At 36.8% G+C, this 17507-nt stretch overlaps 1 protein-coding gene across 1 annotated transcript in view; it reads left to right on the forward strand.

Moving 5' to 3' along the window:
* Positions 1–17507, forward strand: part of LOC124798182 (ubiquitin carboxyl-terminal hydrolase CYLD) — a 107910-nt gene that overhangs the window by 42718 nt on the left and 47685 nt on the right. The window contains exons 6-7 of the mRNA XM_047261468.1: positions 5716–5930; positions 12393–12546. Of these exons, the coding sequence (XP_047117424.1) occupies positions 5716–5930; positions 12393–12546 (369 nt within the window). The remainder of the gene's footprint in view (positions 1–5715; positions 5931–12392; positions 12547–17507) is intronic.

Genomic DNA, 17507 nt, shown 5'->3' on the forward strand with positions numbered 1-17507 from the left:
CTTGAAGTTAAGAGTTCTCACCTTTAATACCAACACAGTTTTCAAATGAGGAACTTCACTACTACTTTTGTGTTGATGCAGACAAGTTATTAATACATTTATTTCATTGTTGATAATGAGCTGCTACAGCTGAAATCAGTTAACACATATCATAGGTTATGAACAAATTGAAAATAGAAAATGTTAGAGAATATGTGATTCATTTGTGAAACTTTCAACTAGAGCAAATTTTCTCCACTTTTGACAGCACCAGTTTCATCAAATTATCATTGACAAACAGTAACTTTTAACTGATTCTTCTGTCAAATCTTGGTAAGGCAACATAATTATAACAGAAAAGCAAAATATTTTATATATTTACAGAATTAATTTATTTAGTTAACCAGCTTACAGAGTTTATCTTGTAAGGTGAAAGCAGGTTAACTAAATAAATTCATTCTATAGAATGTACATGTTATTGTGCTTTCGATTTATAGAGCAACTGTATTTGTAATGTAAGTAGTAAAATTTATTCAGAAGTGAACCACACACTAATAGATAATCGAGAGAGAGAAAAAGCAAACACTCTTATACCTTGAGGTTTAGTTATCATTTAAAGCACAGTTCAGTGATATGACTGAAAATATCAATTCGCTCACCTAAACGTCTATAATTTTATCATAACTTAAGTTGGGTTGCTTATTGTGTTCTAAAAATTATTACCAAAGCAATCATCAGTCATTGCAGTCACCAGTCTATGAAAAGTGAATAACACTAGTTAACAAATTTAAAATTTTTTTCTGCATCTGGTTTGTGAATGGGTGGATTTGCCTAATTTTTGGGGTGCTGAATACACTGGCAAAATCAGTTTTTCTCTATGAGATCACATTTCATAGATACACAGCAGAATAAAAAAAATGGTAACAGAGGAAATTGACACAATTAAGTCAAACAAAAGTACACATTCAGAACATTTGAAATCAATACTATTTTGTATGTATATATGGGCATGATGCCAATAAAAGGTCCAAATTAGTTCAGAAGCTATTTCACCGTTAATCGTCTCTTGTTTTTGAAAAATACGATGACGGAGCTCTTCTTTTGTTTGCCGTTTCATCACTTTCCCTAACAAGATCCCAGCAGTAGTCGCCCATCATTGAAGGGTTCCAATGGTCTTAATAATTGTGTTCCATGGTAAGAATGTCTTAGTGAAAGCGGTCACCATTCTCATCGCTTACGGCTCCCAAATTTTCTGGAATGAAATCAAAGTGAGAATGTAAAAAGTGAATTTTAAGTGAAATTCTGCATCCCATGTTCTTATAGTTGTCCAACAAATCATTCACAATGGTAACATAGCTTTTGTCTTTTCTGTTGCCCAAAACACCCTTCACAATTGCTGTAAAACAAGACCAAGCAGCTAATTGGATACCTGTGAGTTTGGTATCAAAGGTTGGAAATTTCAGTAATTTTCCTGTTTGTGGTCCAACAAATATACCCCTTTCAGCTTTGCCTTACTTAATTTTGGAAACTTTTCTTTTAAGTGATTGAAGGCCTCGCCTTCTTTAGATATGAAGGGGAGGCAAAATGATTTTATCGGGCTCAACCAATGGGGTATTGTTCACATTTATGTTTCCAGAAACATATGACTTCCTTATAGGCCATTCCTTGATTGTATAGTGGTTCTTGGTGTCCCCAAATGCAAAAAAAAAAAAAAAAAAAAAAAAAAAAGCAGAAGTATTTCGTGAATCTAGCCTGTAAACCTATAAGGAGTGTAACAACTTTTAAATCACAGCAAAGCTGCCATTCATGATCCTTATATTTGATTGCCTCTAGTAGCAAAGCCATGGTTTCATAAGTTTCTTTCATGTCTACTGCATATGCCAAAGGTACCGATGGAAATGCATTGCTTGTATCTCTCCTTTGCAAATAAAAAACAAACAATTAAACATCAAAACAGAAGAACAGCAGAAAGCAAAATACTGAATACGAAAAATAAAAAAAACTTTGAAAACTCAAAAATGGTATGTGCCAGAACATTTTGAAAGGTATATTCAGATTCTACACACCAAAATACACACTACTTGATGTATCACATCCCAGATGCAAAATGGCTGTTGACTAGTGTAATGTTTCTGATCATAATTTGTGATTCAAAGCATCATGTTGATGACTCCAGATGTGTTTGTCACATTTTTTCATCTAATTTAATGAACCACTAGAGAATGAAGGCAAATAATCTTACTTGGTAAGCTAAATCAGAGTCTTTGAATCTGAGAGATAATTTTTTACATTCAGAAGAGAGCTGATGTATAGTACTACACACTGCATAGACATCTCGGAATCTGAGAGATCATTTTTTACATTCAGTGTAGAGCTTTTATGTAGTACTACATATTTCAGGGACATAGAAATATAAAAAAAAATCTAGGACAAATATTTAAGATCATAATTAATCTGGAATAAAATGGCAATACAGTTCTAACTACAGGAAATTGTTGCATGATTTGTGTATTTATGATGTTGGCTTACTCTATATCTCAGTGCATTAGGTTTTATTTTATACTTCCAACCCGTTTCCCTCTTAACATTTTCTACCTATCTGACACACAGAAGCAAATATACTTTTGACTGACACTCTTCTCTTGAGCCTTTGATTTTAATCTTTCTTTCAGCTTAAAGCTACCAACTTTCAAGCTTTAGACCATGCATTTCAGAAGTTAATGAATGAGATTGTCAACAAAACACATAAGAGGTTATCAGCTTGTAAGCATTTGTCTTATTCTTAATTCAGTTATATTGGTGCAGAGAGTGCAAAATTTTGTGCAAAGCATGCTCTGAACTGCAGGATGTCATTCTGAAATAGTGCCTTGCTGGCTGCACGTTACATCTCTAAATTTAGACCAAGTGTTTCAAAATAACCTCAGCAGGTCAGGCCCGTAGTCCTAAACACACCTTGCTAGTGACAGTGACTGTTACCACAATATAAGCTGGAAAGTGGTATTAGCAGTGAAGTTGGCATGTGCAACTCTGTTACTGCTCTGCATTTAAACTCATGGTAATGTTTAACTTGTGTTGTGGAAAATTTTCCACATAATTTGTTGTAGTAGTATATGCTTTGCTTTCCTAAAAGGTAACATATAGTTAATAGATATGTGGGCTCTGTTATCATAGAAACTGATTTTTTGGCTGTGGGATATTAATTAGTGATATTGTTTTATTTTATGTTTAGTGAAAGCCTAAACATCATAAATGTATTTCTTTTTAAATGATGCATGTTTCTACATTCTATATCATTCTGGAGCACCTGTGGGAATATACTTATCCTCAAGGTAATATCAGTAATGTGAGCATCGACAATAATAATTTTATGCATTAGTGATATATCTTCACTAACATATTTTTCTTCAATAATGTTCATTTTTTGCAGTAACCCATTTACCACATAGTTAGAAACATAAACATTTTAATTTGGTTACATTTATATACTCTCCAAAATAACTTGTGGAAATGGAAATCTTAGAATTTTCATAAAAAAATAAAAAAATAAATAGAGAGAGAGAGAAAGAGTGTCTGTCTTAATCCTCATTTGATCTTGTACTGATTGATCTGTGCTACTTCTTTCCTTTTGGGGGAATTTACTTATTGTTTTATTTTTTTGGGTTTCTGTGTTACTCAAGAAGTTCTGTAGTCAAAACTTAGTTTGCCAGTTCTTTATACCTATCTAATATATTATGTCATTATTTTGGTTTGTGTGATTTGGGCAAAGAAGCATTCACTGGAAAATAGCAGTTACTCATGGGAATTTGCAGCAGAATGCCAAGTGATTGAAAGTTTTTGTTAATAACATTTTATTATTTATGGCAACCTTGTACATATTTGCACTTTCGTAATATACTTTCACTAAACTGTTAAACATATTCCATAGCATCTTATCACAAGTGTAAATTGCCACATATCATTTGAAAGACAGTTGTACTGTTTGTCAGAAATTCATTAAAAATTGTCAATGTTGCTAAACTCTGTAACTATCATTTTGTGCTGTGTATCAATGCTATGGTTTACAGCATCAATATATGTTGTTTTTGTAAATGATTTCTCAATTTCTAGCATGTAGTAGTTTGCTTGGACTAATTTTTATATGGTAATTCATTTGGCCTTGGATCTTGTTATCCATACTTCAAAAACTTGTTTTTTAGCTGGAGTTAAAATGCTTTCACGTATTCTGCCATGTCCTTTTATAGTACATTGGTGCATCTGAAGAGACATTGAGTGATGATCTCTGTAAAACTAAGGAATTGAGAAGTGTATCATTTTAGCTTGAGTTGTTCATGTGCAACTTGGGGTCTTCCATGTGATACTACTCACTGTGTCATCCATACTTAATTAGTACCATTTAGTATTGCTGGGATAATGACATATAAATACAGTAAAGAATGAATATTGATAAATTTGAAATATGAGTGATCAAAAATGTAATAGTACCTAAAGCTGGTTGTTTTACAAATTTAGAAAAACATGCCTGTGAGAGGTAAGATGCCCATGTGTTTCGAAATGAGAATGATTATTTTCAACAAATGGAAATTCTGCACAAAAAGAATACTGGTATAACATTTCATGTACTGAGATAAAGATACTTTTTTTGCATCCATTCGTGTAAAGTATGTCTTCCAGACAATTTGATTATCGGTTTCTCCCTCTTGAGATTTAGACCATTCCTTCTGCAACGAATGAAAATTATATACAATGATTTGTTAATGTACATTTACCTTTTTGTGCATATTTATTGTAGTTTGGACTAGGGCTAATGTGACAACCAGTTAATTTGTGGAAAAGGAAGAACATGATAGTATCTGTGTGCTGGTGAAAAGCTGTTGTTAAGCGAACTGATATTTGTTTCAACAGTTGCCAAGTTTTAGTTACAAGATATGAAAGGAAACAAAACCTAATGAAGGTGGTGTATTAAATTAACATTAATATGTTCCGTTATTAGCTACATGACATATATTATATAACTGCAGAAATTTCTATCGAAATCAATGTGTTTCTATTTGTGCTAGATGTCAGGTTGTAGTACTAAACGATGTATATTCTCTTTGCGTCTATTACTTTCAATTCAGTTGTAATTACCTGGCAGTGGAAGACATAATTTATTGTTCTTTGTAACAGTAATGTAGGTTAACACATTTTATTTGGTTGGTGGTTTAATTTGCTTCACAATGTATGTGATGATATTTGATTAACAGTGAGCAGTTTTCTGTCTGATAGAAATAGAGAATTGTCAACAATTTTAATGTAGATGAAGCTTTTACTTTTCAAGATATTTTGTTATTGAAACTCATAGCATAATTTATGATGGCACCAAGGTGATTTGAGTCACATTCAGTATTGCAGCTGTTAGTGATTGCATTCTAAGGAAGTGTGAACTGTAATTTTGGTACCAAGCCCTTTTCTATCGTTATCATCAGCTTCGTGATGATGTAAATTACAGTGGTATGTTATGAAACATGAGTATAAGAGATAGAAAGGAATGGTTACAGTACAATCAGAATTTTTTCACTAAAGTTCAGATTATTTCTGCAATTTTAGTGAGCTGTATTATTGATCTTATTTTATAGTCGTACCAACAGTACAACTTTGTACATCTATTGAGTACATTCAGGGTGTGAAAATTGTACAGATCATCCTTCGTAAGTTCTCATAAGAACTGAAATTTATATAAGTTTTTCTGTTACACAGATTTTCCTGACCATATCTTGCCAAGAAGATTTAGTCCTACAAATGATGTAACTGCTTTCCTTGATGACTCTGAGCAGTCTGTAGTACCAACTGATCTAGAAGTTGGATCAGTTGTGGAAGTGAGAGTTAAATTGAAGCCTCATTATGGTGTTATTCGATGGATTGGTACTGTAGCTGAGGATAAGAAAAGAAGAAAAATTGCTGGCATTGAAATGGTATGTTTTTAAAATTGAGAACCAGAAGCATTAATAACACACATTTTTTACTGTAACAGAAGTAACCTGTTTTTGACAGTATAATGTAGTTGTATAGATAAAAAGTCCACTGACCAAGTGGCGGCAAGGGAACACACATGTAGAAAATTTTTTTACACATGCGAGCTCTCAGAGCCAGTGGCTTCTTCTTATGGCAGAAGGGTTGAAGGGGAAGGAAGAGGGTTGACTGAAAAGAACTGGAGAGGTTTAAGAACAGGAGTAGAGTTTGGAAAAGTCACCCAGAACCCCAGATCGGGGGAGACTTACCGGATGGGACAAGAAGGAAAGGCTGGTTGTTGGGGGACTGCACTGGACGAGATTTGAAAACCTGAGATGTTACAGGTGAAAGACAGGGTAATATGCAAGACAGAGATTACTGCTAAAAAAAAAGCTAAGTGCATTGTATGTAAAGGGGGGGGGGTGGCAGCAGCAAAAAATAGACAGGTCAGAAAATGAAAGATGTAGAAAACTAAAATGTGGTGGAGAAAGGAGTAGGCACTGTGAAGAAATGCTGAGATGGAAGAAATTAATGTAAATGAAGGCCGGGTGGGTTGTGGGAACCCAGAACATGTTGTAGCACTAGTTCCCATTGCGGAGATCTGAGAGACTGGTGTCTTCGTGAAGAATCCAGATGGTGTGCATGATGAAACAGGCACTGAGGTCACGGGTGTCATGTTGTAGAGCATGCTCTGCAACAGGATATTGTGTGTTGCTGGTATAAACCCTCTGCCTATGCCAATTCATCCTGACTGATAACAGTGTTTACATAAAAGCTAGTATATGACGTGTCATTTCACAGTTGTCTCTCTGTTTGATAGTATATGTGATTGGAGGGTGCTTAGGGCAAGTCTTACCGTGGGAACAGTCACAGGGGTCCTTTTTTAAAACCTCAGGGCCCTCACAAGGACTGACACCTCAGTCCGTAGAACTTCTTACCCAACTCAAACCATGCACTTCTTCCTTTTACCTTCTTCCTAAAATCCACAAACCTTGTCATCCTAGCCATCCTATAATTACTGGTTTCAAAGCACCCGCCGGACGTATATCTGCTGTAGTTGATCAACACCTGCAACCCTTAATAGAAAGACTTCTCTCCTGTATTAAAATCAACAACCATTTCCTAGATTGTCTGAAATCCGTGCCCGTCTCGCTCCCTCAACACACCGTTGATACCGTCTCCCTCTATACTGATCATTTCCTCAGTCAGTGCCTATCTGATTACAAACCTGTGTAATGACCCACCAGCCTAGTCCAAAAGCAGGTTTCCTGGTCCATCACATGCAATCCTGGTACTGTTGATCCCTCCAAAACAAGAAGTTCGGAGCACACTACTTTTTGTTCGGTATTGTCTTGGTCTTGAATGTATTAATCAGCTACTTTGATGAGGCCATGACTTCCTAAAGTAATGCCCTGCGGTGACGTCCATTCTGTCTGAGATCTTGCCCACCACATCTAGAATAGCTTTTCGTTGCTCTCCTAATCACCACAATATCTTTGTCAGACCCTGTGCTCCTTCTCACCCATCTCCCTATCTGTGGCTCTCATGTTTTCAAATCTCGTCCAGTGCAGTCCCCAATAATCTTCTGGCGTACTGGGTGACTTCTCCGAACTCTGCCTTTTTCCGAAACCTCTCCAGTCCTTTTCCTTCACCCTTCTACCAGAAGGAGCCACCAGCACTGAAATTGTGCATATGTAAACTTTTTTTTTTTTTTACGTGTGATGAGTAGATTTTTTTATCTGTCCAATTACATTAGAATTTTTATTCTATGTGTTATCAATTATTATTAGTTACACTTTTCACCAAGCCTTGGTGATATAACTTTGTCTTTTAAATCAGAAACAAAGATCAAAATAGCAGTGTAAATTTGCAGCAAGTAGAGAATTTCTTAAAGATGTTCATGAGATACTTGGAATTAGTCAATGAAAATGCATGACATCTCCATCAAATAGTATCTGAGTGGTTTACCTGATCATCCCTGAAGGAATTAACTATTGGAAGAAACAGTTCTACTTCCGGAGACATTAAATAAGTAACAGAAATAAAATGAATAAGAGATCTATTCATCGTCCATCTAAAAAGAAATTTGTTACACACATTTGCTTCAGGTGAAAATTTATGTTAATGGAAATTAATAAATACCCATTTTAAATGCCCCACAAATGGAATGGTAGGAGGCTATTATTGAATTTTTATTATAGATTTTAATTATCTGGAATGTGTTACTGAGCACTGTGGTCGAGATTGTTAAATTTCTATATTATATAACCATGGAAGGTTTCCACATAAATATTGAGTGTCGTCCAATTTTTAATTTTTATGAATTGTTTCCACATAAAAATTTTTTAAACTAATGATGATCATGCCTATAGTTTAGCTATCATCTAAAAGCAATTGTTACTCATGTCACATTAGGTAATTAAAAGAAAAATGTTCCTTTACCTACAAAGAAGCTGGAAAATTAAAAGCACATCCATAAAAATCCAATATAAGTGAAAAAAAATGTGGAGCATATTGATATTTAATTAGTGGTAGTTCCCACAAAGTTAATTATTTTTCAGAACAATTTATGTCTTTAGGTCGTGAAGAAGCAAGATACATTATTTTTGTGCATGTTCATTTAATCATTACTCATTGCAGAAGTACTTGCAGCTGAAGGTAAATGCAATTCCTTACAAATTAAAACTGTTGCGAACAAGAAAATGAAATCGTACACAGTCTTCTTCTCTGGCTGTTGAGGCAGGCCTGAACTGCTTTTCTTATCTGGCTGTTGAGGCAGGCCTGAACTGCTTTTTCAGAAATGTGTTGCATTTGAAATATTGGTGCACAGGTAGAGTTTTTATTTTCTAATAGCTTTATCTCTGCGGAAATGTTAGATACAGTTTAGTGTTGAATGATGTTTTGCAATTGCACAACAGTGATTCGCTCCCATTCAGAAGGACCAGTGCAAAATGTCATTGTGGCCACTCTTAGTTGTGTTTGTTGTGATTTTTTTTAAACATAAAAAAAAAAAAAAAAAATACTAAGCTGGTCTGTTTGTCAAAGTCTAGTTCATCTTTCATTGTTGTGCTCGTGGTTAATGTGTGTGAAGTTTTGTTTTCACCCAGACAAGTTTCAGCAATTTTGTGCTAGCTTTAGTGGGTTTATTTGTTTATTTTCATTCTGCGAAGTTGTTATATGTTAACCTCTAAAGAAACTTTTTGTACAAAATTTTTATATTTGGAAAATGGACGATTACTGTCCAATGTTATATGTCAGTTTTCCTTACAGCAGAGAACTGAGATATATGTATCAGTGAGTTGAGGCATTCTATATTGTTCATTTATGATATGTATAAAGGTTCTTGTTTGATGATAAATGTCAAAATAGAGTTGATGTGTGCATTTGTTTATATGAAGATATTGATTTTTTATGCTGGTAGCTTGAGATCTACTATGTACACTACTGGCCATTAAAATTGCTACACCAAGAAGAAATGCAAATGATAATCGGGTATTCATTGGACAAATATATTATACTAGAACTGACATGTAATTACCTTTTCACACAATTTGGGTGCATAGATCCTGAGAAATCAGTACCCGGAACAACCACCTCTGGCTGTAATAACAGCCTTGATACGCCTGGGCATTGAGTCAAACAGAGCTTGGATGGCGTGTGCAGATACTGCTGCCCATGCAGCTTCAACACGATACCGCAGTTTATCAAGAGTAGTGACTGATGTATTGTGACGAGCCAGTTGCTCGGCCACCACTGGCCAAATGTTTTCAGGTGGTGAGAGAACTGGAGAATGTGCTGGCCAGGGCAGCAGTCGAACATTTTCTGTATCCAGAAAGGTCCGTACAGGACCTGCAACATGCGGTCGTGCATTATCCTGCTGAAAAGTAGTGTTTCGCAGGGATCGAATGAAGGGTAGAACCACGGGTCGTAACACATCTGAAATGTAACGTCCCCTGTTCAAAGTGCCGTCAATGCGAACAAGAGGTGATCTGACATGTAACCAATGGCACCCCATACCATCACGCCAGGTGATACGCCAGTATGGTGATGACGAATACATGCTTCCAATGTGCGTTCACCGAGATGTCGCCAAACATGGATGCGTCCATCATGCTGCTGTAAACAGAACCTGGATTCATCCGAAAAAATAACGTTTTGCCATTCGTGCACCCAGGTTCGTCGTTGAGTACACCATCGCAGGCGTTCCTGTCTGTGATGCAGTGTCAAGGGTAACCGCAGCCATGGTATCCGAGCTGATAGTCCATGCTGCTGCAAACGTTGTTGAACTGTTCGTGCAGATCGTTGTTGTCTTGCAAACATCCCCATCTGGTGACTCAGGGATCGAGACGTGGCTGCACGATCCATTACAGCCATGCGGATAAGATGCCTGTCATCTTGACCGCTAGTGATACGAGGCCATTGGGATCCAGCACGGCGTTCCGTATTACCCTCTTGAACCCACCAATTACATATTCTGCTAACATCAATAGATCTCGACCAACGCGAGCAACAATGTCGTAATACGCTAAACCGCAATTGCGATGGGCTACAATCCGACCTTTATCAAAGTCAGAAACGTGATGGTATGCGTTTCTCCTCCTTACACGAGGCATCACGACAACGTTTCACCAGGCAACGCCGGTCATCTGCTGTTTGTGTATGGGAAATCGGTTGGAAACTTTCCTCATGTCAGCATGTTGTGGGTGTCGCCACCGGTGCCAACCTTGTGTGAATGCTCTGAAAAGCTAATCATTTGCATATCACAGCATCTTCTTCCTGTCGGTTAAATTTTGCGTCTGTAGCATGTCATCTTCATGGTGTAGCAATTTTAATGGCCAGTAGTGTAATTTACAGCTTGTCATCTGCAAACAACAGAACATTTTTTATTCTATGTTGGTTATGCGTTTCTGACTGAAAATGGGTAGATATTGGGTTATTTAGCATGTTACTTACAGTTTTTGGTGTTGTTTTTTTTTCCTTTGTTCATGTCGCGGTAAAACACCTATTTCTTCTGCTGTTGTCAAACATGCATTTTCTATTGGTTGTATACCCTGTCGTCAAGTACTCTTACTTACTAGTCTCCTTATTTGTTGACCTGAAGAATGGATATGCAGTTAAGAGAATTTGCGTTTCTTCCAACATGTTGTTGTCATCTTCTTGTGGCTTGTTCACATTTTCTCCCTCTCTCTGTCTCTAATGAGTTTCGCTCTTTATTTTTGAGATATTAACTGCAAACTGACAATCTGACTGCTGGTTTCATACATAGATTAACTTGCAGGAAACATGTTTCTATATAGGCTAGGAACATAAACGCTCCTAGCAAATATGTGTTATTTAGAGGTCGTGGGTGACAAAGAGAGAAAATTGTTTTAGTGTGGTGGGACAGAATCTCTTTCTTCACCTTGTGAAAAAATAACTTAAAAGTGAATGCAAAAGGTAATGCGAATAAAATAGTTTTGGAGGTTTAGATGTGTCACAAATGACATTAAAAAAATTCTTCTATACAGAGAGCTGGCCGTTTTCACGAATTGGACTGTGGACAGTAGTAGTGAAATTCCTCCCCATTTCTTCTGTCTATAGCTAACTCCACATGGATTTGTTAGTGGTATTTTCTTGTCAGCGGTAGATATGGCCTTTAAATAATAAAAGTTCCATTTTGTTCTTGTTTTGTAGAAATTTCACTCAGCATCTCGTTTTTTTCACATTACTGCCATTACACCATTATTATCTTCATTGTATTCATATTTGTCAACACCTAAATTCTCACTTTTAGATAGTTCATTATCTGTCCATAAACTCATACTGTTCTGATTAATTTACGTTATACAGCTGTTCACATTTTGCATCACTCAGCCTTCTCTTATTAATAGCGTTATATGAGTAAACAGGCCATGGATAACAATGACCAAAAGTGGGCAACCTACAAAGAGACTGGAACTGCTACTGATGCAGTTAAAAAAAATTAACTAAATTTTTGAGTGTGTAGAAATAAACAAGCAGGGGACTGCTTGTTAATGATGAGCTGTTAAGTTCATGTTTGAGCAGAACTTTTTGCTCCCTATACCAAACTGGTGATACCTCAAAGGTCTCATTTTTTCACCAAAAAATATGCCTCTTTTATGAGATGCAGACAAACTACAAATGAGGTGGCAAAAACTGCAGGAACCATCTAACACTGATTTTGAGAAAGGTTTGCTCATTTTTTCCACCAGCAGCCAACATGTAGACCAAGTGATAACAAATTTGTATTAATTTATCATAAAATGTATATGGAGCCTTTAATTGGATTGAGTTTACAAGTGTTAAATTTGCAAACCTTTTTGAAGGGTTCGTACTTTTATCTTGACTATGTTATTGTTTGTGAATTTGTTTCAAAGTGAAGACATTTGTAGTGTTAACTGGGATTTTGTCATCATGTGTTACAGGAAGAAGACCATGTTGGTTATTCAGATGGAAGTTTCAATGGCCGCAGATACTTTCAGTGTAGACCAGGAAAGGCTATGTTTGTGCCACTGAATAGTTGTCAGAAGGATGGGAGGTTTCAGGAACCACATGTGTCAGTTGACTCAAGAATAAAAAGTAAGTTCTGTTGTTAAGTTCATTCAACATTTCAGGAAATTCTTGAAATCACTGAAACGGAAAGGCTAGACAGTACGTCCCTTCATCTCTTTACGTGCTGCTCTCAGTACTGCTGATAATGACACTTAAAATAGAAAATGTTCTTGTAGCATTGAAAACAATAACATATTTTTTCATGGACAAATAACTATTGGTCTGGGGAGGTTGGAAGGGGGGAGGGAAGACCACTCAGGCCCTATGGTATGGGGGACCAACATGTTACAAATATGGAGTATACTTCCTAGGAGGCATATCAGTGATGTGGCTTCTTGTAGAATCAATCTTTGGAGTTGATGATGGAAAAGGTAATTGACGTGTTAGTTAAAATGTGTACTTGGAACAATTTTATTTGTATGCAATACATCCATTTCTTAATATTTGTGTCACCTCGTCTGTAGATGGTCAGTTACGACAACTTCCTTTCCATATCCAGCTAGTCACACTGAATGGCTTGTACTACCTGTTCATTGAATTTGTTATTGAGGCCTCTGAACTCAATGTTTGACTAAGGCAATGAGTATGATTCTGATAACCTATGTGTAGTATCACATTGTATGTTGCGATACTTAATGTTGACAGTAGCAAAACTTGGTTTCAACTTTAAGAAGCAGTAGAATCTGGTGATACAGATAGTTGATAGTGTGGAGAAAGTCAGCCACATTTTGGGTTTGGTTTATTAATTGTAAATACACTGTTACTAGTTTTAAACTTATACATTGATCCTCAGACAGCTTTTCTCAGAACACGCAGTACTTTGGTTTACAGGTGAGTTATTGTAGGATAAATAAAAATTCACAATTTCAAAACTGATGAAGATTGTACTACAGTCTCGTGTTAGAAGAATAACACTCATGTTATTGTTGCTGTCCATTTTTTCACATACACTCATTGCTATTCACATAGATTCAAATTCATACACGTTTTATAGGTGAATAAGGTTTTGATTCTCTTAAATCAGATGAAAACAAATACGGAGTAGTTAACAAGGTAAATGAATGTGTCAAATACTGTGATACAGCTGAATGATATGGTACTTTAGAAAAAGGTGTATAATACTTCAAAGTTAAATTCAAGTAGGTACTTAAATGTAAGGCATTGGAATGAGAAAAAATTAATTGGAATTTAGGGATTTACAACATTACTGACTTTTTATAGCTTTGATATAAAATGTGGTTATGAAAGTGTGTAAGATCTCAAGTACAGCTGAAATAGTACTCTCAGAACTATTCTACAAATTTATTATATATCTGATGCCATAAAACTTATTGACTGTACTGTCATTTCCTAACTTGGTTTGCAAACCCCCAGGGGGTTCGGGTTCACCAGAACTCTCTTCTTTTTCCCCTCTCCCCATAATGGTAGGTTTCAGGGTTACGCCTATTACTGTTTCCACAGATTCTGCTGTTAATAAAAAAATGTTCCTTGTTACATAGTGTAACATTGGGGATTTATCATGTTATTACAACAATAAATTAATATTTACCACAAATGCCTGATTTACAATTATGTAACAACACTAGGAATGCTTTTGATTTTGTTACAATGTAAATTTAGTCTTCCAGCTTCTTTGTGCTCTAACAATACTAACAACAGTACCATGATCCCACTAATGTATGGTTACATGGCAGGCAAGCATTCGGTTTTCAACAGCCTACTTCTTCTGCCCTTATGGCAAATTCAGTAAGTTGTCAGTTGTAGATCAGAATTGTTTCCGTTCATATTAAAATGAATAATTGGTTGAAAAGTGGAAGTTTGGAAGGAAAACAGGGTTTAACAAAATCAAAAGTTAGTGTCGTGTCAATAGGTCATTCTGCTTATAGGGATGTGTGTCAACCTAACAAAAGTGAACTGGGTGTAAAGGAAAGTAAGTACAAACATAATTACATTAGGTTTGGAGTTTCGCCTATAGGTGACAAGTGCTGTTAAAGACCATAGTGTGTTGTTTGTTGTGACATTCTTGGTAACACTATTCTGAAACCTTCTCTACTCGAACACCATTGATGAAGTAAACACCCCACACACATAAACAAATCTGCTGTCTTTTCTTTACATGAAAAGCTAATGAGTGCACCTGGTGTTCTTCCCTGTCCCTTGCTGCCATTTCCCTAATGGGTACCATTATAGGCCATACAGTCGAACTGCCGAAAATTATTACATCTCTATCCTTTTGTGTATGCCTCCTCTTGACATAGGCCAAAGCTCTTGAATAGTGAAAATCGAAACAGACAACTATATTGTACTCCAAACGTCGTTTATTCAAAACCTGCTACCAGTTTCTATGCAAGAATGGCTCATCTTCAGGCTTCAAGTGTAATCTACCATGAACGTACAAACCACAATGACAAAGGGCTACGAAGTCTTCAAATGGAAACAGTACAACCTAGTAAGCATGTAATGACAGCATGTACATCCAATAAAGTCGAGTGCAGCGAGGCCAGAATCAACTGGATTCCGTAACAAGCCCATCAATGGTCAGACGACAACTAAGATGATGCTTTTTCACGATGAAATTGGTAGCATGTTTCGAATAAACGTTTGAATTGCAATACAGCTGCTGGTTTCAATTTTCATTATTCAAGTACTTAATGTCTAGTTGCTATCCCACTGTCCTCAATGGATTACAAGGACAAAACAGGTTTCCCAAATTTGGTGCAGTGAATTCCAGGGCTCAGTTTCACTTTCAGTGAAAGACAGCACCTCAAACTTGTAAGTTAGGGGGATTGGTATAACATCCTGAGTCCTCCCTGGTCCCCATCTACCTTCTACAGGACATGTAGATCTACCATGGGCATTCCAATCACAGTCAAGTGGACAAGTACTTTCTGCAGAGGAGACATATCCACAGGAGAGAATAGTAGTTGAGTTATCTTTGGTGCCACAAGTACATGACTCTTGGGAGCTCTTCCAATACACCAATTTGCAGTATCTGCCAAGCGTTTTGTAGTCATGGCAATTTCCAGCAGCTTAAGAACATAAACTAACTCATCCGGTGTTCAAGAACAACATTCACAGCGGGCCTCCATTGTGGCTGGTGCAATGTATTCCAGGACGGTGAAAAAATTCTTTAGTTAAGCCTGCTGACTATCTTTCAATCTGTTGAGCTAAAAACTACTAGTTCCCAATAAGAATTGAAGCAAATAACCCAAAATGAGATTTCTGTTACGGCAATTGAAAAACCTTTATTAAAAATTAATAATTTCCTAATACCTTGTGATGTTATATATAGTTGTTAACAAACTCAAAAATAAAGTTAATTTAGGATAAATTGCTTCAATATCTGCTACCACAGTGAAAAACTTGAAAATGCAAAATGTTGCTGATCATACCTGGTAAATCACTTGTATGTGTTGAGGATATTGGAAGTCCTGTTACAATACATTGGGGCACACCCATTGTTACACTTATTTCTGCTGAACATTCACTGTCCAGTACAACATACTGGCTTCTATTAGTCAAACCTTCTTTGAAGCAGTCACTGGTCAGCAAGGGCACTGGATATGATTGTATTTTTATTAGTAGTCTACCTTGTGGTACAAAGTCAAATGCCTTTTGGACACCTAGGAAGATACAATCTTCCTGTTCATCTGCAACTGCATTTGAAAGATACCATTTATGAATAAAGCAACTATGTATCACTTGAGTAAAACACTACGGTCGCAGGTTCAAATCCTGCCTCGGGCATGGATGTGTGTGATGTCCTTAGGTTAGTTAGGTTTAATTAGTTCTAAGTTCTAGGCGACTGATGATTTCAGAAGTTTAAGTCGCATAGTGCTCAAAGCCATTTGAACTTAAAAGAAGGAGCAGTGTTTTATAACAGCATCATATGAGTTTTGTTTTAACAGTTAAATGAGCAATTTTTTATTCTCGAGTCAGAAACACAAATTTACGGTAGCCATATGAGATAAATCTTGGTGCAGGATGTAGGGCACAAAGGGCACTGAAGCATGTGGCTTGTGGTTTGTCCTTGTCCACAATCACAGGACATATCTTCTGTTATGAAGCCCCATCTCTTGAGGTTGTCTCTGGATCGTCCAACTCCTGATCATAATCTGTTTAATGATTTCCACACCAGCCACCTTTCATTGTGCCCAGGTGGTGGTTGATCAGCTTCTGGCATCCATCCGTGCAGGTGAGGCATCGTCTTCTTCCATAACTCCAGCCTTACCTTCTCTGGTGAAATGGTGAGCTTCTCGGATGTCCTTGGGAAGCTCTTTCAGGAGCTCAGCCATTGCTGTGGTGGATTATGTCTGTGCAGTGGATCGGTGCTGTTATGTTTCACTTTCAGTCTCTCCTTGTTGGCAGCCACTGCTCTGCGTACGCATGGTGGCACTATTCCAGTCAGGTAGTAGAGCCTATCAGTTGGAATAGATCTTAGCAATCTTTGATAAACATGCAGGTTTCATTGAGAGCAATGTCTACTTGTCTGGCATGAGATGACCTATACCAGACTGGGGAATCGTATTTGGCGTAGAAAAGCGCAGTGCCATAGCAGAAGAGCGAATAGTTTGTGGATATGAGCCCCACTGTGTCCCAGATAGTTTGCGAATTAGGTTGGTTCGAGTGGAGATTTTCATTTTGGTGTTCTTGCAGTGAGTTTCGAAAGTCAAAGTTCTGTCGAGAGTGACTCCCAAGTATTTAGGGGTGTGATGATGCTAGAGTTGGATGCCTGACCAATATGTAGCTCACGATTAACTTCCCTGTTCCTTAATTGAAAGGCACACACTTGTGTCTTCGAAGGGTTTGATCTGAATTGGTTCTGAATATTGTAGTTTGACAGTGTTCTAATTGCAGTTGTCAAGTTTCTTTCCACTGTTTCAAAGCATGAACTCTGCGTAGCAAGGGCTAGGTCATCTGCATATAAGAATCTCCTTGCGCCCGAGGTCAATAGTTGGTCATTGGTATGATTGGTGAAGAGAAGTGGA

The sequence above is a fragment of the Schistocerca piceifrons genome, chromosome 5, assembly GCF_021461385.2.
Source record: "Schistocerca piceifrons isolate TAMUIC-IGC-003096 chromosome 5, iqSchPice1.1, whole genome shotgun sequence".
Lineage (NCBI taxonomy): Eukaryota > Metazoa > Arthropoda > Insecta > Orthoptera > Acrididae > Schistocerca > Schistocerca piceifrons.